Here is a 25,117-nt window from a genome sequence, read left to right on the forward strand (position 1 = left end):
ACATGGCAGTATTTCCCATCATGCATCCAGTAGTACCGCTGCTTGAGGCGCTCGACTTGGTCCATCATGCTTTCAGTGTTACCAACGTTGTTCAAGCGTTCGATTTTGCGCCTTCATGTACCACATTACATTACCTCTTGCCATAATCAAGCTACACATACTGAATTTATTGTCTGATTATCATTATGCCCAAGGAGCAATCTGCAAGCGCGACGTGACTGTGTTGAGATGGAGGAGGATGGAGGGAAGATGGAGGGGTGGGCCGCGGAGTGGAGACGGCGGCAGGACGGCGGGATGAGCCGCGGACTGGCGGTGGTTCCAGAACGGTTCAGCTCGAGTGTCACAACCGCAACACGGGCGCCGCGCTGCTTCACATCCGCTCAAACACGACTTCATGACAAACACTCTCCTATGACGCTACTGCCTTGACCTTTCGCACCTTCCCCCTTGCTTCACTCGCAGTGTATCGCGCTTTCCTTACTTGACATAACGCACTCGGCAGTCGCGATGGCGTCCCCCATGACGGAGAGTCGTATCGAGCCTCACAAAAAAGCACACTTCAGCCTGCACATTAGCGACCGCATAGCGAACGGCGATGCCCCACGAGGAGGCTACAGCAGCGTCAAATGTATGCATGTTCCTTTCATCCCGTCTGTCTCCAGACGACTGATAGCCACCAGACAACCACAAGCCAGCGCAGACCTCCGAATCCCGAACAACGACCCTCACGTCTGCCTCTCCCAACAAATACAACCTTCGAGTCGAGGACAAAAGCAGCTCAGGCAACAAAGACATATTCACCTTCACTGGCAATCGCGCCGCGACCAAGAAGTCGTACGTCTTACTCTTCGACCCGACATCGCAGAAAGCCACCCTCGAGCCGCTATCAGACGCATATACGTTCAACCTCGCGACCAGAAACAAAAAAGGATGTATCTTCAGAATACGCCAAGATATATCCAAAGAAGAGCAAGGAGGAACAGCAGCAGGACGAGGGTGATGATGATCTATTTGGCCAAGCAGACGGAGACGACGAGTCCGGAGACCCCGATGCAAGCAACCCATACGACTTCCGCCATTTCCTAAGCAAGGAGAAGGAGAAGCGCGGTGACGAGTCCGAGTACTACAATGCGTCATCACCAGACAACCGAGCAGGCACAGGCAGCGCCATGAACACGCCCCAATTCGGCGCCCGCAAACCCCCAGAAGCCGCCCCCGCGAAGCCCAAACCCGCAGAGCCCGTGCCCAAGAAGCGCAAGACCGCCGAATCTGGCATGTTCATGAAGAAGAAACCCGGCGTGAAGAAAGCCCAACCACCACCCTCCATCAACCTCGAGCGCCGCGCCTCGGAACGCCTCGTGCCCGACGCTGCACCAAAGCCTCGAGCCAAACCAGCTGGCCCGCCAGCTTCAAAGATCAAATCCGCCGAGCTCGTCCACTCCTCAGACGAATCCGACGCCGACGCGGAGGGCGAACCCGAGCCAATCTCTTCCCCGCCGAGACAAGCACAACGCTCACCATCGCCCCGCTACCAACCCGTATCCGACGAAGACGCAGACGGCGACTCCGACTCCGACGGCGGCGTGCTGGAAATCGAAGTGCCCGATGCCCGCTCCTCGCGACCGCGAAACGGCGGCGGCGCGCTGAAATCTCTCGGCTACGGGCAGAACCTCGGCGTGGGCGGTGGATTTCGATCACCCTCGAATGGGCCCATATCGCTCGCCAGCGCCACGAATAGTGCGCAGGGCTCGCCGAATCCAAACGCGTACAATAATCGTGCGCAAGACGATACTGTCATTGACTTTGGCGAGTTGGAGAGCGACGAGGAGGAGGATGATGATGGGGATGGGGAGTTGGAGATTGATGAGGGGGATCAGGATGGGGATGGGGACGGGGATGTGGATGAGATGGATATTGGGCCGCCGGCGAGGAAGGCTAGTGTGGCGGCGCCGCCGGCGGACGAGGACGAGGAGGATCCGTTGTATCAGGAGATGATGGCGGGGTTGGCGGATGGGGACAGTAGTGAGGAAAGTGAGGAGGAGTAGGAATCGTTTCATTTCAGGTTGGCGGTTGCCACTGCGATTCTAGCATGGATATGGTACTGCTGAACACTGGACTTGTTCACATTTGTTGCAATGATGCAAATCCTGTCTTGACTAAGTGAAACATGTCTGCAAAAATTGTGAGATTGAGAGTGTCTCGAGAATTAAACCCCACAGCTGATGCTGGAGCTGCGCGAGCATTATGTGGAATGCGTGCTGGGAAGCTAGAAGCTAGGCGTCCTCGGGGCAAGACTGGCAGAGGAAATGCATGGTAGGAAGATTGAGCATACAACTTAAAAATAGTTTGGAAGACTGTTGCGGCAAGACAGGATTTCCAGAGCGTCTTGTCAGAAGGATTGCGAGGCTACATCGCGGAAAGTATCAGGTGTTTCCTTGCGCGATGTTCCAACCAGACCCGTGCGATTGCATTCGTGACAACCCAGTGGCCGCACACGCTCGCATCACGAGATACTGTGTACAGTCGTAGGACGGTGATCTGGGATGTAGCGCAGGCTGTAGCATAGCAGGTAGCAATACGATATGGCGGAGAACAGAAAGGCAATAACGTAGTGATCGTAGTAATTATGCAGGCGCAGAATTGCAGCTCTGTTTGTGGTGTAAAACCGTACAGCGCTGCTCTCTACGATCTACTTGTTTGAATGTCCTACAATCACGTACTGTAACCCTTGTGCATCACCACTACTTGTGGTTTACCCTTACTCTTGGCTCGATCGAGCTATATTCGCCGATCGCGTACGGTCCCACGTACAATGGGAAGTGCGAGTAGTGTCTTTCTTAGCATGGCACTCGAACAACACGCCGCAGCGATTGTGCCTGACACAGCCAGCAATACACCTATTAAGCTAAACCTAGCTTCTGAGCTCACAGAGCGTGGCCCATCGCTTTGCGTGACCAACCGAGAAGTCCTCTGCTCGGTTTCGACGGATAAATTTTCAGCCTGTCAGGGTCGATCAGCAAAGTCCAAACATAGGAAGAGTGTGCGTTGCACGCACCGGCAAGCTTTCACTGTACTTGTCAAATGCATATCTAGCCTCTTGCTCTTGGACCCGTAGCCAATGGACATGTTCCAGGTCTATGAAGCATATCAAGGCTACCAGAGAGCCTGCGATCACGAAACATATCAGAATAAGCCAACATTTGTTGTTATGTCCTGACTTGAGGCGCCTTGAGACTTTTCTCCACGATATTCTGGCCAGCGCAATGCCGCATGTGAACACGGCCCACCAGACAAACCACACGAGGACAAGGTGCTGGGACCAGAACACGAAAAACGCATCTAGGGACTGGTAATGGCCACTAATGGGTTCGTACTGCGTGTATGGTCGAGTGATGATCGGAATTCGGCGCATGATCAATTTCAAGAGAGCGCTTCAGCGCCCTGGTGACACGAGCGACATGACCTGGTGGCGGGAGAAGTCCAGCCTTGATGGCTGCATTGCAGTCCTGCCAGGCGCTACCCACAAGGCTAGACTTTACAGCTGTTAGGAGGGCAATTACAATGCTTGTACACTAGAACATACCAATTCAGCGTTACAGTACTCCAAAAAGTCTTTCTGGCTGGTCCATGTTTGTATCTGAAGCCCCTGCCAGGCGGGAATGCTGTAGATTGTGGTAAGTATCATACCCAGAATGATCGTGACTTTCCCGAACGATCGGAACACAACTTTGAGTTTGGAATACACCCACCCAATGATGTCGATGAGAATGGCGATCGGATTGTTCTTAACAAATGTGAAAATTAGCCAGCCGTGCCGACAATATTGAATGAGCTTTTGCCATAACAAGCTCACATTCGCACAGCTCCATCGTGTTATGAGCGGCGCCTGTTCCGAAGTCTGGAATCTGGTATCTCAACTCCAAATGGGTTGCCATTTGTGTACAGGCTAGCAGAGGCTGCAGCCTGATTGCTTGTAGGACCGCTTATTTCAGATATAGCGATTGCAATTATACCGTTGTTTGTGCCCGTACATATGCCAGTATTTGAGATAGCATTTGAACTGCTATAAAAAGTACTGAGAGGGTAAGTACTCGCTTCGGTTGCGGTGGGGTAAGAGCTGGGTCGCGACGACATCGAGCGCGTATGTTGGAGCTGACGTCGGTTGATGTATAAAAAGTGGTAGGCTGTAAGATGAGAACAGAAGAGAGCAAGTGGTAGGTTGTAGTGTTGACCGGGCTGGGTGCATTATCTTAGGTGTCATGACTGAAGACTGGAATATACACTGCCACACAGGGTTCTTGCATGAAGGTCCTGCAACGACGTCAGATCTCTGCATGATAGGACGCCACAAACTTCAGCCTTGTGGCCTTTGAAGCCACCAAGTTTTTTTAATTTCGCAGCGTGTGATGTGAATTCGATGGTGTCTCGCTTGGGTAGTCGTTGTGCAAGCTGATGCTTTACCAGAACGTCGGTTACTAACCGGTAAGCGAGCAATCTATCCTTCCATGCTGGATGTATTGACGTCGACCCGCTGGCAATCTATCGGAGTATTGAAAATCGCCTGAAACGGAGAGTTTTCCTATGCAGTGCCAAGTTGTCGATCTGCCGGCCAATGTTGGTCTTACATTCGCAGTGTGAATGTCGTGACTGAGCTGACTATAGGAAGACATGCCGGACTACATCCTGGTTTCTCTCTTTTACCATGCGCTGTGACCGGATTGATGCGACCTTTGGGCTTAGATCTCATGGTAGCATACAGGTGTGTGGCGTGGTATCATGAGGCGAAGGATGTGGAGGAAAGGTATAAAAGAGGTTGTGCGACGTCTGGTCTGAGTGCTATAGATCAGTCTTCGAACCGCAAGCATCCACTCATTCATTCTTATTCAACTTTTGCTCGACACCTATTCGTCACTACACAAGCAGCGCGTCATGAAAATCTTCGTCGCATCCCTCATCGCCTTCGCGGCATCGGTCTCCGCATATGGTAGTGCGATTGTTTTAAACAATTCTACAAGCACGATATATGCTTGGTCCGTCGGTGACGTCGTTGGTGACCGGCAAACCATTGTATCAGGTTGGTATTCCCCATGTCGTACTTCCAGCTCTTGACTCATAATCCTAGGCGGTCTGTACCTGGAGCCACTTCGCCGGGACCCGAGATCTGGAGGTATCGCTATCAAAATCACGAAGCGACCGAACGGTCTCTACGATGGCGCGCCACAGCAAGTGTTCTCATACAACATCGATGGCGCTCAAGTTTATTACGATTTGAGCTCGGTGTTTGGCGCTCCATTCGCTGGGAACCGCATCGAAGTCACGAGTACTACTGGTGCCCCGATCGTATGGCCTGCGGGTACGCATCCTGGAGGAAATCAAGTGAAGAGTGCTCGGAACGACGAGAACATTTGGTTCACTGTGTACGGTGCAAGATAGATGCTTCTGAGGTCGGAAATGTTAGGAAATGAGATGACAAAATTGTACTGCACCAACTTTCGGAGGATGAACAGGCATTCGGGGAAATAGCTGTTCGCTCTCGCAGAAGCAGTGCCGTTGATAAGGAATCAATGCCGTCGCCGACTCGTGAAATGAAATTGGTGACACTTTGTACGGCCCGAATATACGAATTTCTCTGCTAGTTACAAGTTGCGGTGTAGTGTCAGAGCTCTGTAGGCTGGAGGCGTACCTCGAAGACCCTTGCGCATCTTGACATGGTCAAAATATCGGAGAAACTAGGTAGAGCCGGCTTGTTAGGGTTCACAATAGCTCGATCCGAAGCTCTGGTATTGTGGGGATGGTAGGTGTGATCGGTGGTCCAGTTCACGTGAGGAGGGTTTGGCTGAGGCTCGGTGGCCAGTCCCTCTCACTCCATTGCGAGATCCAGACATGAGTATGATAGCGAATTCACATGATAAGCGTAAACACCTGCCTTTTGGAGTAGGTGTCGAGAAGACCCAAGCTGGTGGTTACGTGGGATGGAGCCGTAAGTTGACGAGTAAAAAAGGTTTCTCGGGAAAGAGGGCCGTGCGCGCGATCGACACTCTCCTCGTGGCCCCAACCTCAGGCGCCGACGGCACATCTTCTCCCAACTGGAAACCTCTGTCGGCGGAGACATCGCCGCCAATATCCTTGCTGATTGCTCGAGCTGGACTCAGCGGCACATTCTGATCGTTGGGCATCAAAGCATTGGAACGATGCCATGCCGTCCTGGACTTTGTCCCGCAATCGCCCAGGACTACCAGCTCAGACTGCATCAACAAATCCAGTCGAGTCACGGTGCCGCAGACTGAGCTGCGCCTCAGCTATCAGGCTCCATTGTTTTATGCATGTCGCTGCAGCTATGCCGCAATTTGGCTTCATTTGGCGTGAGGGGTGGCCTGCGAATTGGGTTCGGCGTACTTTGTGCGGCCTCGGCTATGGCCATCCGTCAACCGCCCCGGCGACATCCTATCTGAGGCTGCGTGGATCCGGTCACGAATGTTCGACGCCTCGTATGCCTCAATCTTAGCGAGTGCAGCTGTTTGATGGCGCTATGTAAGATCGCATGATGCCTTGTGGAGATGCATACCTACCACCCGTTCGTCGGCAAGCTCCATCAATTTCGAGTCAGCGTGATGTTGTGGCTAGGCAGAACAGCACATTTGCTGGTATGGTTGCTCGCGGGCAAACCCAGTGGCCGGAAAGACTTGGAGGATATTTCTCCAGCTCAACATGCAACAAACACGCTTACCGGCAGCAACCCAGACTTGACATCACGTCTTTAGCCGCTATTTGTGCGTATGTAGAGAGAATTCCCGGCTGCTGGCCAGCACTAAACGCGCTGCCCCGCCCCAGGAACGGTCCTCCGCACTCGCTATTGGCAAGGGCTTTTGGCATCCGTCTCCCTGCAGTCCTCATTCGCTTGATGAGCCCCAACGCACACGCGCATTGTCTTATCGAGCACTACCCTTGCTCGGGCTGGCCACTATGCCACATGGCTGGCCGCACTCGGGGCCGCTGAGCTTCCTCGAGGCGCAAAGACCTCCTTTGCCTTCCGCCAACGCGCAGCGGGCTGTGCGAATTGCATTGCCAGGCGCTTGGTCATTGGTGATTTGACGGCCCAGCCGGAAGCCATGTATTCGCTGCTATGCCGCTTGCTATAAGCAGAAGGGTCCCATGGGGCGGATCATCATTGGTACGACCTTTGAGGGCCGATGATTCTGGCCCCGCTGACGCCTAAATGTCCTGTCTTACCTTCATCAGCTGGAAGAAGTTTAATCGGCGTCTTTCCAGTTTCCCTTACTCTACTCCATCAGATATGATCATCACCCCACTACGGCCACGGCTTTACCCGCGTCACAGTTTCAGTACAAATAACACTAGCTCTGCTCCGCGACATACTCAAGCCAAGCGGATTCCGTGGCAATGAGCGCAAGGACGCTGACGAATGTTGTGAACGATCAAACGGTTGCGCTGAATGCGCTGATATATGGCTATGCGGGTCATTCACTTGTCACGCCCCATGCGGCCCTCCAGCAAGTATGGTGGACCGAGGAGAGGATCAACGAAAAAGTCACCCAAGATTTCGTGACATCGCGGCTGCAGCCTCAAGAAAGAGAGCGATTGACAAACCCAGTGGGCTTTGGAGATCTGAGCGACGACACGTACATCGAATGGATACTGGAAAAGGCTCGAAGATTGTTCTTAGTGCTGGCCGAGATCGGCGAAGCAGACAGTATCTTTGCGGTTGTCGACAAATCCTGGGACGACGATGATCTGCCGCTGCAGATGGATGATATCGAGCAGCTCTCGCTCTCGAATCGTCGCGACAATCACGCAGATGCGCGCTTTTACCATACACAATTCACATTCCTGCTTCGTGAGTTGCAAGATGGTGTGCACATCGACTATGCGCCAAACGAAGAAGTTCCTCTGGAGTACGTTCAAAATCTTCCAGCTGCGGTTAGCCTCCAGAACTGGTCGCGTGTCCATCTGCCCAAACGGCCAACAGAGGTTTTTGTCCGGAGGCGGTTCCCGTTAGGCAATGCCGAGGCTCCGGATGCCTTCGAGGCCAATTTTATGATGGATGTTGAAAGTGCACGAATGGTAGAACACGACCACATAGCCCCGATATGGGCATCATATACCGCAAAAGGGGCAGGTTTCATTGTAACCAGTTTCGTTGGACAGCACACGCTCCGCACATTCATCGATCATCGCACCCCCACACAGTACCAAAAGCTACAGAAGCCTGACAGAAGATGGCTCATTTTGAACTGGCTACATTGTCTAGCTGATGCCGTCGCCACTATTCACCAGAATGGATTTTACCACTCTGCAATACGGCCTTCGAACATATTGATTGATGAGCGGAACTCAATCGCGCTCAGTGATATTGGTAGCCTCGAGACTTTTCAGAAAGACAAGCGACCCGATCCGATGGATGCCTACGTGTACAGCGCGCCGGAGACCCATATGCATACACAAGGCTTCGATCCAAATGCAGCAGCGCCGGCCCCTGTAGTTCCCAGTACGAAACATGCCTCAATCGTCAGCAAGAGTTCGTCGGGATCTTCGAATAGCAGTTCATCGCAACGCCAAAAGCTGACTAAACCCCCTACTGCCGACTTTTCTGGCTTCAACTTTGGATTCAAGCGGACCCAACCAACGCCAAAGCCACGATCGCGAGTGCACGAGACTGAGAAAGCGGACGTTTTTTCCTTAGGCTGTGTCTACCTTGAGATCATCACCTTCATGCTGAAAAAGAAACCCCACGATTTCATCAAGCATAGGTCATCCAAGCAGAAGATCAACACTGGCGGAAAGAACTCTCGCACCGACTCGTCCTTCCATGCGAATCTGGATAAGATTGACACATGGATAGATATTCTCGAGAAGGCGTCTTTCGAGCACGATGATGATGCCTTCCGCGCCATACCTCCCATTCTAGATCTGGTCCGCAGTATGCTCAGCAAAGCCCCAAACCTGCGGCCTGCAGCCCGTGATGTCCGCGACAAGTTGCTCGACATCATACTCAATGAGACAGCAATACCAGACATTCACTGCGGCGCACATAAATATGATATAGGTATTGCGACATCCTCAGATGGTATCTCCTCGAGCGCCGCATCGCTGCGAACGATGTCAACGATGAGTTCCGACAGCTCGGACGCGGACACGATTCGCATGTCTACCGCTTCGGACGCCACAGGGATGACTTCGATCATCGGCTCGTACTCAGATCGCGCGCCGCTCACGGAGATATCGGAGGATGACGGCGATTCAATAAGAACGATGAAAGGTCCTACACCGCCATTCATTAACACATCATACGAGTCCCCTAGGAAAGCACCGATACCACCGAATTCTCCCACCTCTCCAATCTCTCCCAAGACCAAGAGATTCTCCGCATCTCAGATGGAGCCACCACTGAGCCCCACAAGACCAACTTCGTCTTCTAAGGTCAAGTCCTGGAGCAAGCCGTTCCTCACGCTGCCCTGAAAGCTGGTGAGCAGATTTGTCCAACACAGTTGCGGGGCTCTGCGGCCCTCTAGATCAGGCATGCCATCAGCATACCACACCAGGCTAGACACCCTGGCGACTGTGTAGCGACAACCGCGGGGTAGCAAGCATTGCTATAGAATCCCACGGACACGGCTCGGTTGTCACGTTGACTTCGGGAATAGGAAGGTGGACGCTGTTCATGAGCATCTGAGGTACAAAGCTAGGGTGACAGAGCTCGGAAGGTGACAACACAGAGTGGTATGAAGAGGTTTCGTCACGCTGTGCACGAGCGCGACTTGGGTTTATATGACCAGAACGCGAGTGTTTCGTGTCATGTTTGACGGCTTGGCAGAATAAGAGCTGCAGTGTAATGGATGGTGCATGCAATAGTGATAATTTCCCTGCGGTATACCCCATCAAAATCATCAAATCGCGATTCTACAACGGATTCCGAATTTCGTGTCTTTCTTGATTTTGTGTCGTTGTCGCGACTTCTCTGTGCATGGAGCCTGGCGACTAAGGCTTATAACCGGCGAACACCAACCGCAAAACCACAGCGAGAACATCGTTTGTTCCGCATCGCAGCTTAGAGAGTACCTTCAATGCCTTTCATAAGCTGCTCCCTGGTGATGACCGCTCCTCACATCTTCACGTCGTGACCGTGCCAGCGCATCTGCAATACCGAAGTACAACATCCCAAAGGCCGCCACGGGTTCTTCGCCCCTGCACCTCAGATGCGCATACCCGCCTCACGAGGCTGCTGAACATTGTCCGCTGATAGAACTTGCTCCGAATGTGCGGGGAATTCCAGCAGGCCTCCTGCCGGCTCGCGAGCTAGGTGCCGATCTCCCCCTCACGACACAGCGCTCATCTGACGCCTCGCATGCTCGATGCATCCACAACGTTGTTGAGCGAAAGACCTCATCATGCGCGACGGACTGCCCTGGCTTTTCCGAACTTGGCTCCCAACAATGCTCGCACTCAGCATGGTTTTGGTTGAGAATCACCAATGAGGCGAACGAAGCGGTCAGGGGCGACCCAGGCGAACGTAAATTCAAGACGATGGCTGGAAGATTACCTTCGCACTATGCAGTGATCAACGAGGTCCTGCAGCCACGCCCGCCGCTAGACCCCAGGTCAAGACCTTGCCACATGCAGCCATTACAGGTACCTTGAGCATATGCTGTCATCACGCGCGTGTCATAAGTACCTACTTAGAGCCGGCCTGTCTGACCATCCTCTCGCCATTGCATACGTGCCTACCTCACCGTGAGCTCATTTTGGGGATCAAACGATCAAGATGCTCTTGACTGGGTTCACAGCTGCGTGGCTCGCTTCGAATACCCTTGCTGCGAGCATCGCCCCACGACAGAACAACAACACAGACTACAAGATTGGAAACATCACGCTTGACACGCCATGGACTGATAAAGTTGGCACAAATCCCTGGCCTGAGTATCCGAGACCTCGCTTGCAGCGAACCCTGTGGAAGAACCTCAACGGCGTTTGGCGGTATCAAAATGCAAAGGCGGGCGACCTGGATTCTCCACCATTCGGGCAGAGACTTGAAGCACCGGTCTTGGTACCATTCTGCCTCGAGAGTGCACTTTCAGGCGTTACCGGTAAGGGTCCCGATGGACGCATATACAGCTGGTATCAGACTTCATTCAATGTTCCGTCGGATTGGCCTACCGGAGATCGAGTCATCCTCAACTTTGGAGCAGTCGACTATGAAGCCACGGTCTTTGTCAACGGCAAAAATGCTACTTGGCATAGAGGAGGGTACTTTGAGTTCTCTGTCGACATCACGCCATATTTGAGTGCAAATGGCACAAATGAGCTGTTTGTCTCGCCCCATGCTAAGTTCGGACGAGACTGATTCTTCTATAGCATCGTTCATGTCTTCGACCCTACAGATATGGATCGTACGCAAATTCCCATCGGCAAGCAAACGCTAAATCGGGGCGGCATGATATGGTACACTCCCTGTAGTGGCATATGGCAGACCGTCTGGCTTGAGTCCGCACCATCTGAACACGTCGCAAAGCTAGATCTCGCGGCAAATATGGACGGCATGGGTATGTTGACCGACTTTTTCATCAAAGTGGTGTTAACAAACAATAGTTAATGTTACTGTACACAGTAGCACCAATTCCACTGGCCGGGTCGAAGTTACCATATACGAGCCTCACTCCCAGAATGTCAAGGCCACAGGATCGGGCAATGCTGGTACTCCCTTTGTGTTTGCCGTATCCGATCCGGAGCTTTGGTCCCCAGATTCGCCAACACTGTACAACATGACTATCAAGTTTGGTAGTGATACAGTGGAAAGCTACACCGGTTTCCGAACCATCTCTAGGGGTGTGGTTGCGGGTGTACAACGGCCGCTTCTCAATGGCAAATTTGTGTTCCCGTTCGGACCTCTCGACCAGGGCTTCTGGCCAGGTAGGCCGCCTCGATCATATCCTGCATTTCTAGGATGGTGAGAACTGACTCGCTCTGCAGATGGTATATACACGGCACCCAGTGTAGAAGCCATGACGTTCGACCTTCAAGTTTTGAAGCGCGTCGGCATCAACATGGTGCGGAAGCACATCAAAGTGGAGCCAGCATTGTACTACAAGGCATGCGATGAGCTGGGTCTGCTCGTTATCCAAGACATGCCGTCTATGCGCCCTGACTTACCTGCTAAGGAAGAGAACAGCTGCGGCGGTATCCGCCTGGAAGGCCCCGAGCAGCAGGCTGAGTTCAACCGAGAGCTCGGGTTGCTTGTGGAACAGTTGAAGAGCTACCCAAGCATCTTTGCCTGGACCATTTACAACGAAGAGTGGGGCCAGGCTACCAGTCCTCCATGGCCGGAGTACCCTCTGACAGATATGGTGAGAAGCCTCGATCCCACGCGCTTGATCAATTCAGTCAGTGGCTGGACGGACCATGGTGCTGGAGACTTTGATGACAACCATCACTACTCGACTCCACAGTGTGGTACGCCTTTCTGGTCGACACAAGGATCAGGGTATGACTCAGCATATGACGAGAATCGTATTGGATTGCAAGGCGAATTTGGCGGTATCGGGCAGTATCCGCCCAAGGGCTCGTAAGTTTATCCCTCAATGATTCATCGCTTCAAAAACTAGTTCACAGTATTGATGATCTTGCGCTCTTGGTTATCCGTAGAACATAAACATATTTTCAGGCACATGCTAACTCTAAGCAGTTCTTGGTACCCAGATGAGCCTCGTCAAACTTCCTACGAATTGACCAACTCAACCAAGTACTGGAACTATCGCACTCACGACCTTTTGAACCAATTAAGAGAACAGATTGACTTGTTCGCATGCTCCGGAGGAGTATGGACCCAGACAACCGACGTGGAAGGCGAAGTCAATGGTTTGATGACTTATGATCGGCGATTCATCAGAATGAATGAGACGCAGTGGAAAGAAGACGTAACTGCCTTATACGCGGCAGCTGCGCGCAGAGCTTCCGGCGACGCAAAAGTCTTCGTTGCCATGTCAGATCGTAGTCTAGATGGCATGCAAGTAGGCATGCCTTGAGCGACTACATAGTTTGTTAGTCGTGGTCTCGCAATCACCTGTTTTTTCAGCATACTTCAATCAAAGAGTTGATTTTATACAGTATCACATTTTCCCTTCACACGCATTTTCTTTCTCACGTTCCTGCATCCATCTCCACTCCCCTTCCAACATCCCAAATTCCACCGAATCCCAAAACCTGCCCTCATGCCAACACGACTCGCGCTCCTTCCCCTCGAACTTAAATCCTAATCTCTCATACAGCCTCACTGCCCCCGCGTTATACTCGAACGCCCTAATCTTCACACGATGCAATCCCGCGCGCCGAAACGCATAGTCTAGCGCCCAAGAAATCGCCTCACTTCCGTACCCCTTCCCCTGATATTCTGGCAAAATATCCAGCCCGATTTCCGTCCAGCGATGATGTACGTGCCGCGGCTCAAGAGATGCTAGATGGAGTTGACCAATTGCCGTCCCGTGTCCTTCGACGAGATGCTCTTTTCCCGCGTCTTTTGCGTGCACGATTAATTCCTTGCGTTCCGCGATTGTGAGGTTGGAGGGGTGCTTGAGCCATATTACCGCGCTGAGGAGATCTTTGGCGAGGTCTTTGATGAATTCTGCAAGGTCGGATTCTGTGGGGAGGTGGATGTTGGCGACGGAGGCGTTGATGTAGCCGTTTACGTCGGCGTTGAGGGCGTTGAAGATAGCGAGGTCGGCGGTGGGGCGGATTGCGCGGAATTCGAGGCGAGGGGTGGAGTAGGGGTAGGCCATTTTGGCGATGTTGTGTTTGTGGTAAAGGGAAAAGATGGAATTGAGATGAAATTTCAATGTTAGACGTCAATATGTTGGCTTTTGTAGGTGGGATTGGTGTCATCCGGGAGAGTGCAACTCCGCCCTTTCAGAATTGGAAGCATTGTAGATGAGTCACTGATTGTACTGATTTCGGAGTGTTTGCAGTAGGGTCTAGTTTGCAACCAGTTCTTTGAAATGCAAGTGCATGATGCTAGACCTCTAGTTTCTAGGTAGCAGTCAGGGAGCACTAAACTGCATCAGGGATGCTATACGCGCTTGATGCATCAAAATGGCGAAATTGAACATTGTGGGCGTAGGCCTGAGCGTCAAATCGACGTCGCTCATCTCACCAAATCTGCAGGACGTTTTATTCGATCGTCGAGGAAGTCATGTTGGAAGTGCCCGATTGAGGAAGTGCTGCTAAAAGAGCTAGCGTGGATACCTCCCGGTCCTCGAGAAGAGTCGTCAACGCATCAACACAACGATTCCAGCATCTAGACCTGCAATTATACCACAGTCAGCGGGCCGCATTCGTTCCGTAGCTTTTCCACAGCAGTATCCAGAGCAAGAACATCTTAGTGCTCTTTCCGCACATGACATGCGTGCCAACAGTGCAGACCCATGCGCTTCGGACTTAACATGAATGTGAAGGCCGAAATCCGCCAGCAACATGTAAGAAGTAACGCGTTGCCTGGACACGAATGCATGTATCCGCAAGCGAGGTGTGAATACCTTTCCTATCTGTCTACATTTGGCCGCAGCCAGATTGCACATTCATGGTATGTGGGGGAGCTCCCCACTGATCTGGGTTCTTTTCTCGGCTGCGCATTGATATCAGCTCGATGCACATGCCTGGACTATGATGAGGCCGCCACCATTGTTGGTACAGGGTTTTGTACCCCATCAGAATCGGCACGAATCCATCAGCAACAGCATAACTGACGCCCGCAACTGTGTCCCTTAAATTCAAGTTCCGAAGCTCCCGAGAACACAAAGCGCTCGCGTTGGAGACCGGGAAGGGGATAGTAAACAAGCGAGCTTCAGAGCCCGGAACGTGGAACATTTCGACGGACAATTTGATGTATCAAGGGGTGGCCAAAGATAACCAAGTCTTGCCTTTTCAGCCACCTACTTGCTAAAAACGTGCGCGGTGAGTCTCGCTGGTCCATCGGGTTCTACGTTATATTCGCTTCGAAACACCACATTACTCAAACGGACAACAAAGCTGATGTGTTCCCATGTAACTAAGGAGGAAGAAAGGGTCTAAGCATCACGATCGCCGGTGATTGCTCGTCTATCACCTTTACGGCCAGCCTTGTTGCCTTCTGCACGAGGACAAGCAGCAGGTCGATCGATTTTGAAACGAGCGAAGCCCTCCAGTGATGGCCTTTCATAATTATATCTGCAGAATTCAATCACTACAGGAGTACTGATGCACGAGAAGATAAAGATCGAGTTACTTTGACGAACTAGCAGGAGTGCAAATCGCGACTCAATTAAAGGCATGAATTATAGCACAGCTGGTGGCATGCACTATGTCTAGATCGATAATTCTCCTAATAGATGGGGTTACATAAAAATGAGTTGTATTTGACAAATGATCTGATCAAGAGGCAATCGGCTAGATGGCTGGACAAAAACTGTTCTCATGAGCACGCAGCGTCAACATAATCACTTATTTAGATAAAGCTGCCCTAGATTTTAGAACATATCTGAAATTCGGTAAATTCATAAACAACAGCCTCCATTCTTGCCACCCTGTCGTCTCCAAAATCCATCACAGCTAGCCTGTAAATTGACAGTTTCCATCAAGGCTCAACGATGACCTCCGTACCCATAGGAACGAAAGTCTCTTCCATAGCCTTCCCTGGGATTCCTGAACGCATGCCTCTCATCGTTCCTTATCGTCCGCATTCCCTGTGTATCTACCAAAGCCTGGGCATGGGCCATCGGCGTTGTGGTATGTGGCATCGTTAGTGATTAAGATGGGACGTCCAGCTCGAGCACCGGCCTCTACCCTGCGATCGTTCATCTCAAAACTTGCGGCCACCCTGGGATCCAGAAACAGTCGCCATGCAGTCGTCTGCTGTTCGTACGTAACTGTGGCTGTTGCAAAGTGATCAAGTACGCGGTTCATGAACTGTTGATAGTCGATAATTCGGCCGTTTATGTCTGGTATTTCTCGCCCTTCAATCGTCCACGCTGAACCATGGGACACTGGATCCTGGCAGCGACACAAGTTGTTGATGACGCGAAAGTTTGTTGGTCAACGCGGGTGGCGAAGTAGTGCGGTACTCCAGGACGTACAATAGCTGTTCTACCACCTTCGTTTGGCTGAGTGGGTTGTGATGTTGAGTTGCTCCGGTATGTGGGTACGTGGCCCTGAGACTGCCTGTTACCGTTCATGAAAGTTGCCTGGAACCGGGCAGGGTTTCGCCGACTTCCACCATAAGTATTGTGGTTTGGGTACATGATTTGAGTGTTGTTTAATGAGCCTGTTGGATGGAAGTTAGTGGATTTTCGATGATTATTGTGGTAGATAGCAGACGTGGAAGCCCAACGTGGTTTTATACTCAAGAGGGTGTCACAAGTGCCGGGCATGACAAAATGGTCCTTCCAAGAAAATCGAGATACACAGATGTTCACTATTTCCATCATGACATCTTCAAAGCCCGGAAATTCTCCCTGTTTAGGGGTGTATTACCTCAGTATCTTCACATTAGCATGTTTGTCAAGTGGCACGAATGGATGAAGTGGAGATGATTTATACACTTCTAATAAAAGAAAAATCGCGAATCATTTCTAATTTGCTTTATCGCATAACGCAACAGCGTCAATCCGCGACCTAAGCCACATATCAAATTACAAACGAAGCACACACATACAGCATGTACCCAAATCAAAACTACAAGACCAGAGCATACGGAGGATATATCAGCATTCGCAATGTAAATAATAATCCACGTCGCTCGACTCCATCTCAGGTCCGTCCTTCAGCCTCACGGAGTGGCAGACCTTCACACGCACCTCAGACCGCACCTCGACCAGGAACAACAACTATCATTCGGGCCGGCGATCCAAACTACTACGGCACACGGCTTGTTCCGGCAGAATCACGCATCATCAACCCACTCTGCAGTTGCCACCATCTGTACAGTCACCGTGACGCTTGGGCGCTTGATATAGATGACTTCGGATTTGATCGTGATGGATTGGTGATTAGCTGGAAAGAGCTCTCGATTCGTATCTTGATCCAATGCAACAAAAACGATATCTCTAGGGAGGAAAAACAAGCAGCAATACGCCATGTCGTGTCTCCCCAGCAACATGAAATTGCTCGACGAAATAATCATGATACAGATATGGCAGTTGGTATGGGTATGCCAATGCATATTGGCCCAGACGCCGAAATGTAGGTTCTTATGACGGATATCGACATGTCCAGAGTGATGTTACCGAAGGTGGGCTAATGACGGCAACGAATCGGCCAGAGGGTATCACATGGGCTAGGAATTCCCAGGGTGCTTGGAGCCGTTGAAAGTTGGCCGCAATGGGTCGATGTAGTATGAAGGACGAGGCGGTCACAATGGATGAAAACATGAATCTTGCGTTTCGAAGCCAAGTGATCTCAGCTCTCTGGTTTTATTCTTTCTTTGCTTTTATGCTCGAGCACAGCTTTTTGTCAAACTCTTTCTATGATGTTGCTCTCCATGTCTGAAACCTCTCTTGTTCTCTCGTACGTCTACTTCAAGTAGCCAAACACTCATTAACGATAACTCTCCGATGGTCTTACATCAATACGTACCTCTTTCTTCCTGGTTGTTGTCCTCTTGCGCACTAATCTGCCCATTTCTCGTCATAATCCCTCTACATCTTCTTGAATATACAACGAATTTTCACGATTTAAATTTGAGAACGCCAAGCCCACAAAAACATCATCGTGACATATATACCATACTGTAAATAGTGAAGAGTGTCAACGGGAGACATTGTCGTGTTTGAATATCCACGTCACACAACGAATATCAAGCGTATTGGTACTCTCAATTTTCTTAATGCAAATGTGAAGAATGTCATTTCTAAATTCCACTGTTCCAAGGTATAAAACTCTTGTCAGCGAAGTACCCGACGTCTTGCTGAATCAAGCTTGCCACTTTTAACTCCTGATACATCGATACTCAAACCCACAAATATGTCCTGGGACCCTCAGAAATCGATCAAGATCCTCCAGCAGGCAGATGGGCATGGAGGATCTAGACAAGGCACCCAGAGGTCTTCCCATGGACCGTCCACGCAAACTACCAGCTCAGCACGACCCTCACAAATGCAGGTCGCCGCACCCAGCCAGGACCATGATGCATCATCATGCCCAGTCAACACCGTTCGTGCATCGAAAATGCAAGTAGCTGCGCCAGGACAAAGTGTGGTCTACGGTCGCAGCGAGAACCTTGAAGATTATGCCCCAATATCGCGTCTCTCACCCGCAATGTCTAGCGTGTGTAACATCCAGCCGACTTTCCAAGCGACACCACCGCAGCAGACTTCCTGGTCAACCAATACAACGCGTGGGACGCTACACAGTCAAGTACGACAGCCCACATCATACTATCATCCACAACTCACGTCGCTTCCGGAGCAAATGCCTACATCATATCGGGGAGTCCAAAGCACCTCGATTCAGCAACAACAACCTACATCATATGGGGGAGCGCAAACGAAATTCAATCTTCCACAACAGAGTACAGTGTATCGTGAGCCAAATCAATTGATCAGGACGCCTGTCCACCACGAGGCGAATGCGGTCCTTGTTGCCGCAACTAGATACGCAGAACGACGACAAGGAGCTCAAACTCGTATTATACGCCCTGGAGAACCTCATCACTTTGGTAGTCGAGCAGACTATGAGCGTGGCGAGCTCCACTGCACACTGTGCCGGTGCCACAATCCTGACAGCCACGGCGATGCCTACACTATGCTAAACTCTCCGCGAGGTTGTGACATCCACGGCCAGCCTATCGACTGGCCAGGAAGGCCAAGAGACGAATTCTGGACTATTATCAGCGCGACCAGATATCGCATGCAGAGGAGATCGCTGTGGCGCGATTCGTCTTTGATGCGCCGACCACACAGATCGTATTGCAGGGTGAAGCAGAGTTGACGCGGTCGATTCGACAAGGACTTGCCATCAATATCAATACGGTTCACAACAATGTTGACTGGCATAATAGCGATGGGCATGCAAAGCCATATTTGACCCAGGATGGCGCGAAGACTCAATATAGTCGTTGAGGAGGTGAAGCTCCAACAGTGTGAACTGTTTTGTATGTCAGAACTTTAATAAATCTACACAGTCACCTTTGACTCGCACCATTCGATACTGAAGCTTGCTGTGATATAAACATAATTTGTGGGCATCTATGGTAAACGGTGTGCGTCATGCCATGCCGCATTTCGAACTATATTCGATAATTCGCTGGCCCAAGTCGAAGTGTGATTTGTAGCAGAGGTGTAACTGAGCACGTGGTGGTGTTATGGCGGCGTTGTAATTCACATATAGCGTCATAATATACCTACTCTTCGCCGATGGTCTTCTCGCATAGTCGTGTCGTGCTCACAGCGCATGTCTAGCCACTGATCTCTGGGCACGTGTCAGAAAACTGCAGATACATATGTATCTCCTCAATGACAGCCTACGTTACGACTTCAGAATTCACATCACGCACCCACTGAGTCAACCCGCTGTGCATTACAAAGATTCTCGATGACCTAAAGTACTCATTTTCAACAACTCTTAATCTCCGACTCTGGAACCAAAGTTACCTTCAAACAACACAGAAACACGAGCATGGGTACAAACCAAAACAGTCCGTTTCAATCACCTTCCATGGGGCATAGAACACAATGGCCGAGCCTCGGTCGTCTTAGTCAGTCAAATCAGAATGCTGGCGAGCCAGCTGCAAGTCAGAGCAGGGAGTTGGCGTCAACACGCCCAGCACCTGGCCAACCACATCTTACTGGCACGCGTATCAATCGAGGTGCTGGGCGTCTTGAGAGCACCATATGCCGCTGTCAGAACCCCAATGAGCATGGGGACGCTTTCTCCAATGGAGACGCTTCTTGGGGAACTGACCGGAACGGCATGGACATCTCTTGGAGTATAGCCATGAACCGTATCCTCGATGTTTATGGTACAAACTCGATGACGCGAGAACAGTAGCGGGATCAGTATCGCGCAGTCTTATCTCAGGATTCAGCGAAAGAGCGCCGGGATTTGGAAAACGAGGTCGATGGGTTGGTGCAAAACGGCAGGCATGTCAGGGTTGATCCAGCACTGACTTGGCACAACGACAACAAGCAGCGACAGCAGGAGTGGACCGGGGAAGGCGCTCGCACGATCATACAGGGTCCACATCATTCAGGTAGTACATCGCGACGACCGAGTTTATACGAAAGCGACCCAGGACTGCCGAGCATTCGTGGTCGACGTGCAAGGCGTTTGGATGCAGGTTCTGCAAGCCATTTCTCAGGCTATGGAATTCGTGATCAAGCGGAAAAGTAGCCTGCCAAATACTATTGATGCATTAATATATCTTGCATGACATGGAGTGCGATAGGTGAGTCAGGTGAGCAATGATTGAGATCGCTTTCACCTGGCGAGTACCCGGCGGAATCGTACGGTGGGGGATTGCATTTCAAAGCATAAAACCAGTTGTCTCGGGGTGCGAGCATGTGCTAGAAAGTGCGACACACAGGAACATATTGACATCAAAGTATTGGCTACAGTGGTTACGCCAAAAGCCTAGAGCTGAAGATGGGGCCCAAATAGAAGTTCAGCTGCGGCTAGTGGCTTGGCAACCCCTCTTCGTCTAGGTAGAATGCCACCTTCGCAGTCTAGTCGCCTTCAGACATGACAATGTGAATAGCAAGCATACTCGTCTCCTCAGGCCGCAGCATATTATAAGACGTCGCTTTTTTCGGCTTTGTTCAACTCGTCGGCTTGAGCGCAATGGAAAAACCTGATAAGCCACGTCCAAAAGACATACCACAATAGTCAAAATTTGCGTACATCGAATCTACCATGTGTGTGCGACAGGCTTTACCGGTCAACAATTACTGTTCGCTCGATGCGATGGCAAGAATGTGCATTCGTTTATTAGAACCACTTTGGGAATCTGGCGTCAGCCAGATCTCAGCCTCACCAACCGGACCGCCGCAGGTTTATCAGACGATGAAAGCCGCCATATTTATCTCAGATCTCCAGAACTCACTCTAAATTTGCGTGGTCAATCGTTCAGAGCATACAACATCCCAGAGAAGAAAGGAAACTGACATTCAGCTCGGACAAGTATTCAAATTTACTCCACAATGAATGTCAACCCCGCCCAATGCTCCCCTAGGCTGGAAAGCAGAGTGGAGCCAGCAGTATGCTAGACAGTAAGAGATACAAGCAAGGAAGGAAATAGACTTGTGGCTGATCGGCGTTGCGCGTAGCTTCTACATCAATCTTTCGACGAACGAAAGTACTTGGAATCTGCCTACGGCATCACTACCCCCTGTACAGCGTCAGCAATTTCTCCAGAGAAAGCCCGTGCCTGGTCAGCCTTCACCCACGCAAGTTCAAGTGCCGGTTCCAGTGAAGCAGGGGGTCTACGTCGAGGCATATCCAACTCCTCCGCCGCAAGTAACCACGGGTTACTTCCCACTAGCACCAAGTCCCCATCAATCACCGAAAAATCAGTATGCACAGGCTCCTGTCGTACAGCAGCACCAAAACCCGCATGCTCTGCTGCAACAGCAACAGCGGCAGTATAACCAATATCAGGCCAATCCACAACAATTCTCTCCAGCTACAAATCACAGCCAGTCTCCAGCATCTTCGCAGATACCTCAGCTGCAAAACCAGTATCCTCAGCAACAGCCCAACTTTATTACACCAGCTGCTAGTCCGAATAGCAGCATATTCCCTCAATACCCTCAACAAGCTCTGCAAATCTTGAGCCCGCCAACAACACCGAGCACCCAAGGGTCTCAAATAGCCAACAACCACATAGCTTCTCCACAGCAGCAGTCTCAGATATATGCGCTGCCGAGCACGAACATCGTTGGGAATTTCGTTCCGCAACGGCAAGGACCCTCGCCGTCTTACCCGCGACAACCTAACAACTTCGTCCAGCCCCAGCAACAAGGCCATGCATTTATACAGCCCCAACAACAAGTTACTCACCTCGCGCAGCCTTCTGCTCAGTATCAGCAGCAGGGCGTTCATCCGCAACAAGTTCAAACACAGGCGCAGCAGCAACAACAACAACAACAACAAGGCAAACGTTCCTCAATGATGGGCGGAAGCATGATAAACAAGATGTCCTCCAAGTTCACACAACTTCAGAAAGGTGTCGCTGGTCCTCCAACTGCCGCCCATCCTTAACGGTAAGCCAGCAGATTGGAAGAAATGGGGCAAGCGCGCAGCCATCGGCGTTGCAGGTATAGGTGCCCCTGGCTCTCGGTGTAGATGCGGCTGGCGACATGTTTTCTGGCGCGGAAGGACTTGCAGGAGGGGATTGGAGTGGTGGCGGTGACTTTAGTGGGGGTGGAGGCGACTTAACTGGCTTCGAAGGTAGTGGCGACGCAGCAGGTGCTATGGATGCGCAATCGATGGTCGAAGCTAACAATGCGCAACTGGAGATGGCAGGGATTGGGCAAGACAACGCTAGTATGCTATTGGACCCGGCAGGAACAGAGTGTAAGTCTGATTACAACACAGTTGCGGAGGAAAGGCTGACAGAAGAATACAGATACGTGGACTGGTAATGCTGAAGCAACTCAAAATGCTGCTTCGTTAATTTAGAGGTTCAATCCTTGTTCTTTAGAGGATGCTGTACCGGCGAATAGGTCAGATGAACATGCTTGTCGACTTTTTTCCAAACGTTCTTCGCGCAAACATAAGAATCGACTGGGCATCTCCCGTACTAACTGCTCTTATGGCCTCCATGAAACATAGGCACCTTCGTGCTCAGCGCATCGCAACGGCTTTACATAATACACAACAGCTGGCAATGTATGCCAAGGTATCATTGTGGTTTCAGAACAGACTCAAACAAAGGAGGGCCGAATCGGCTCAACTCTTCTTGGCATCATTGACTTGCAAGGAAAGTAAGCCGGAAGACGTGCATATAAGCTTCTTACAACACCATTGGCACCGTTATTCATCAATCAGTCGTACCATCTCCAGAATTTCGGAATATAAATCTTTCGGGCGGGCCCGAAACTCTATCTACACACGCACCTACTATCATATACTAGGGCTCAAAATGGCACGTGCAAGTCTAGAAAAATTGCCAATGGAGGTGCTGCAGAGCATCACCAATATTTTGGATGCCTCCCACAGACGCAGCGTAGCAAGCTTCTCCTTGGTAAACCGACGATGCCGTCTCGCAGCAACTTGTGCGCTTTTTCGGACGCTAAGCATCCGCATCGAAAATCTAGAGAGTTTAGCCGCCGCGATAGAACAATGGACGGCAACTCTACAGCCTAGCGACAGTTTCAGACATGTTCGGACACTCAAAGTTCGAGGCGATGTCTATGCTGACTGGGAAAGTCATTCACGTGATCAGGCTCCAGATAAAGAGGTGGCTGTTACACCGCCTTTTAAGTACGAGGATGCGTGGCTACCGCTGGTACGTTTCATGGAAGTACTCCCGAGTCTGAAAGACATGCACTTCCAGTGCCACGGCTCACTACCATCTGCACTGCTACCAGTACTTTCCTACAAACATCGATCATGTCGACTCCATCTCAGCAACTTCAGCTTGGACAGCCTCAGGGTCCGCCTTCCGAAAGGCTGCACCTCGCTCATCGAACCAAGTGCCCACGATCTCGCAATCGTGTCATTGCCAAATCTGCGCACGATTGCAACGGATACCGTCTGGGATAATATCGCACCCACGGACTACACGCCCAACGCGCTGGCTGAGATGCTAGCCCACTACTGTCCCTGGGTCGAAGATATCGATATCATATCGCGCCGCTCAGAGTCCGAGCCAAGTGCATTTGATTACGTGCATTTCCCAGGTCTCAAGCACGCCCAGGAAGCGAAAGGGAAGGTCAATTTGTCTAGTCTGTCCGTCGGCGGCGGCTGGTCAGAGCTGAACTCATGGGACACCCATGCCAACCTACCTGCGTTGCACACTCTCCGGCTGAAAAACGCGGATGCAGGGTTGCTCGGATATGAAACATCCTATGGCAATTATTCGTCACTGAAAGTCCTCGAGTTAGGGAATTGCCAGGGTGGCGGTCTCGATTATTTGGGCAATGTCGTGAACATTATTCCGGAATTCTTGGAATCGCTGGTGCCGCTCGAGGAGATTGCTATAACCGGTGAAATCAGGAAGGAAACGCTGGACGCTGTGATGGTTCATCATGGTGCTAGCTTACGACGGCTTGCGCTCCCTGCTGCGTCGTTATCGGTCAGTCAGCTCAGTGAGCTGAATGCGAAGATACCGGGGCTGGAACACTTGCACATCACACTGCGCCGGACCGGAGGCGACGCAGATGAGGTCGCACTCTACGATACGCTAGCCACGTTCCCGCATCTTCAATCACTCGTTGTTGAGTTGGATTGCTCCATTGACATCACCGGCGATCTCGGCGATACGAATAGCTTCTCATATGACGACGGGTTCATGCGGCAAACGCTTGTCAACCGCGCCATCGATGCTACACTGGCAGCATCGATTTTCCGCAGGATGGCAAGTGGTTCTGCGCCCCTGCGCAGCGTGGAGCTTAAAGTCAAGAATGTTGCCGATTTTAATATGCTCAGTGATGGCGCTAGTAATGCTCAGGAGATTGGAAATGCGATTACGCATTTCACGCGGAAGTGGATGTGCGGGTGGGATGTTAGAGATGATAGACAGGGTAAGGTGGCTGCGGAAGAATGCGATGAGAGCAAGCGCGGGAGATTGCTGGATGAAGAGAAAAATGAAGTGCGGAGATTAGGAGCGGCAGAGGGGGCGTTTCGTCAGCTTTGGCCTGAGACGAGTGGAGATTGGAGGGACGATTGGAAGAGCTTTCCGCTTCAGGAGTGAGGAAGTAGTTCGACGTCGAGTACCACAAGTGCGGGCGTTCGCTAATCAACGACGCAAAGAGGCAAGTATCACAGAAGAATCAAGTGTTTGTTTGAACAATGCATTTATCATTCGATTGCATTCACGCATAGTATATGTACATGAAGAAAGGAGTAAATCTAGCTGAATCTAGCAGCCTCAGGAAGGAGAACCCTGTACGTCATCAAGCCCCTCAAGAATATACTCTTA

General features: G+C 51.1%; 12 protein-coding genes across 12 annotated transcripts; 9 read left to right on the plus strand and 3 right to left on the minus strand.

The window, feature by feature from the left end:
- Positions 1 to 507: 507 nt before the first annotated feature.
- On the plus strand, positions 508 to 2,045 carry SNOG_05725 (hypothetical protein; the record flags this gene model as incomplete). The annotated part of the gene is made up of 3 exons (XM_001796069.1): positions 508 to 628; positions 681 to 834; positions 866 to 2,045. The coding sequence occupies 3 exons, from the start codon at positions 508 to 510 to the stop codon at positions 2,043 to 2,045; spliced, it is 1,455 nt and encodes a 484-aa protein (XP_001796121.1).
- Positions 2,046 to 4,929: 2,884 nt separating this feature from the next.
- Positions 4,930 to 5,433, plus strand: SNOG_05726 (hypothetical protein; the record flags this gene model as incomplete). The annotated part of the gene is made up of 2 exons (XM_001796070.1): positions 4,930 to 5,074; positions 5,123 to 5,433. The coding sequence occupies 2 exons, from the start codon at positions 4,930 to 4,932 to the stop codon at positions 5,431 to 5,433; spliced, it is 456 nt and encodes a 151-aa protein (XP_001796122.1).
- Positions 5,434 to 5,883: 450 nt separating this feature from the next.
- Positions 5,884 to 6,165, plus strand: SNOG_05727 (hypothetical protein; the record flags this gene model as incomplete). Its single annotated transcript, XM_001796071.1, has 2 exons — positions 5,884 to 5,980; positions 6,002 to 6,165. The coding sequence occupies 2 exons, from the start codon at positions 5,884 to 5,886 to the stop codon at positions 6,163 to 6,165; spliced, it is 261 nt and encodes an 86-aa protein (XP_001796123.1).
- Positions 6,166 to 7,401: 1,236 nt separating this feature from the next.
- On the plus strand, positions 7,402 to 9,437 carry SNOG_05728 (hypothetical protein; the record flags this gene model as incomplete). Its single annotated transcript, XM_001796072.1, has 2 exons — positions 7,402 to 9,277; positions 9,370 to 9,437. 2 exons carry the CDS (start codon positions 7,402 to 7,404, stop codon positions 9,435 to 9,437), a joined length of 1,944 nt encoding a protein of 647 aa, XP_001796124.1.
- Positions 9,438 to 10,780: 1,343 nt separating this feature from the next.
- Positions 10,781 to 13,037, plus strand: SNOG_05729 (hypothetical protein; the record flags this gene model as incomplete). The annotated part of the gene is made up of 5 exons (XM_001796073.1): positions 10,781 to 11,343; positions 11,371 to 11,558; positions 11,653 to 11,925; positions 11,986 to 12,577; positions 12,698 to 13,037. The coding sequence occupies 5 exons, from the start codon at positions 10,781 to 10,783 to the stop codon at positions 13,035 to 13,037; spliced, it is 1,956 nt and encodes a 651-aa protein (XP_001796125.1).
- Positions 13,038 to 13,121: 84 nt separating this feature from the next.
- On the minus strand, positions 13,122 to 13,787 carry SNOG_05730 (hypothetical protein; the record flags this gene model as incomplete). Its single annotated transcript, XM_001796074.1, has 1 exon — positions 13,122 to 13,787. One exon carries the CDS (start codon positions 13,785 to 13,787, stop codon positions 13,122 to 13,124), a length of 666 nt encoding a protein of 221 aa, XP_001796126.1.
- Positions 13,788 to 15,699: 1,912 nt separating this feature from the next.
- SNOG_05731 (hypothetical protein) lies at positions 15,700 to 16,280 on the minus strand (the record flags this gene model as incomplete). Its single annotated transcript, XM_001796075.1, has 2 exons — positions 15,700 to 16,032; positions 16,116 to 16,280. 2 exons carry the CDS (start codon positions 16,278 to 16,280, stop codon positions 15,700 to 15,702), a joined length of 498 nt encoding a protein of 165 aa, XP_001796127.1.
- Positions 16,281 to 17,467: 1,187 nt separating this feature from the next.
- On the minus strand, positions 17,468 to 17,668 carry SNOG_05732 (hypothetical protein; the record flags this gene model as incomplete). The annotated part of the gene is made up of 2 exons (XM_001796076.1): positions 17,468 to 17,550; positions 17,614 to 17,668. 2 exons carry the CDS (start codon positions 17,666 to 17,668, stop codon positions 17,468 to 17,470), a joined length of 138 nt encoding a protein of 45 aa, XP_001796128.1.
- A 332-nt stretch (positions 17,669 to 18,000) lies between these two features.
- On the plus strand, positions 18,001 to 18,787 carry SNOG_05733 (hypothetical protein; the record flags this gene model as incomplete). Its single annotated transcript, XM_001796077.1, has 2 exons — positions 18,001 to 18,559; positions 18,630 to 18,787. The coding sequence occupies 2 exons, from the start codon at positions 18,001 to 18,003 to the stop codon at positions 18,785 to 18,787; spliced, it is 717 nt and encodes a 238-aa protein (XP_001796129.1).
- A 281-nt stretch (positions 18,788 to 19,068) lies between these two features.
- SNOG_05734 (hypothetical protein) lies at positions 19,069 to 20,025 on the plus strand (the record flags this gene model as incomplete). Its single annotated transcript, XM_001796078.1, has 3 exons — positions 19,069 to 19,115; positions 19,625 to 19,672; positions 19,734 to 20,025. 3 exons carry the CDS (start codon positions 19,069 to 19,071, stop codon positions 20,023 to 20,025), a joined length of 387 nt encoding a protein of 128 aa, XP_001796130.1.
- A 1,148-nt stretch (positions 20,026 to 21,173) lies between these two features.
- Positions 21,174 to 22,233, plus strand: SNOG_05735 (hypothetical protein; the record flags this gene model as incomplete). The annotated part of the gene is made up of 2 exons (XM_001796079.1): positions 21,174 to 21,230; positions 21,370 to 22,233. The coding sequence occupies 2 exons, from the start codon at positions 21,174 to 21,176 to the stop codon at positions 22,231 to 22,233; spliced, it is 921 nt and encodes a 306-aa protein (XP_001796131.1).
- Positions 22,234 to 22,331: 98 nt separating this feature from the next.
- SNOG_05736 (hypothetical protein) lies at positions 22,332 to 24,889 on the plus strand (the record flags this gene model as incomplete). Its single annotated transcript, XM_001796080.1, has 3 exons — positions 22,332 to 22,548; positions 22,698 to 22,958; positions 23,109 to 24,889. 3 exons carry the CDS (start codon positions 22,332 to 22,334, stop codon positions 24,887 to 24,889), a joined length of 2,259 nt encoding a protein of 752 aa, XP_001796132.1.
- Between the last annotated feature and the right edge of the window lie 228 nt (positions 24,890 to 25,117).

Source organism: Parastagonospora nodorum (assembly GCF_000146915.1).
Source record: "Parastagonospora nodorum SN15 chromosome Unknown scaffold_8, whole genome shotgun sequence".
NCBI classification, from domain to species: Eukaryota; Fungi; Ascomycota; class Dothideomycetes; order Pleosporales; family Phaeosphaeriaceae; genus Parastagonospora; species Parastagonospora nodorum.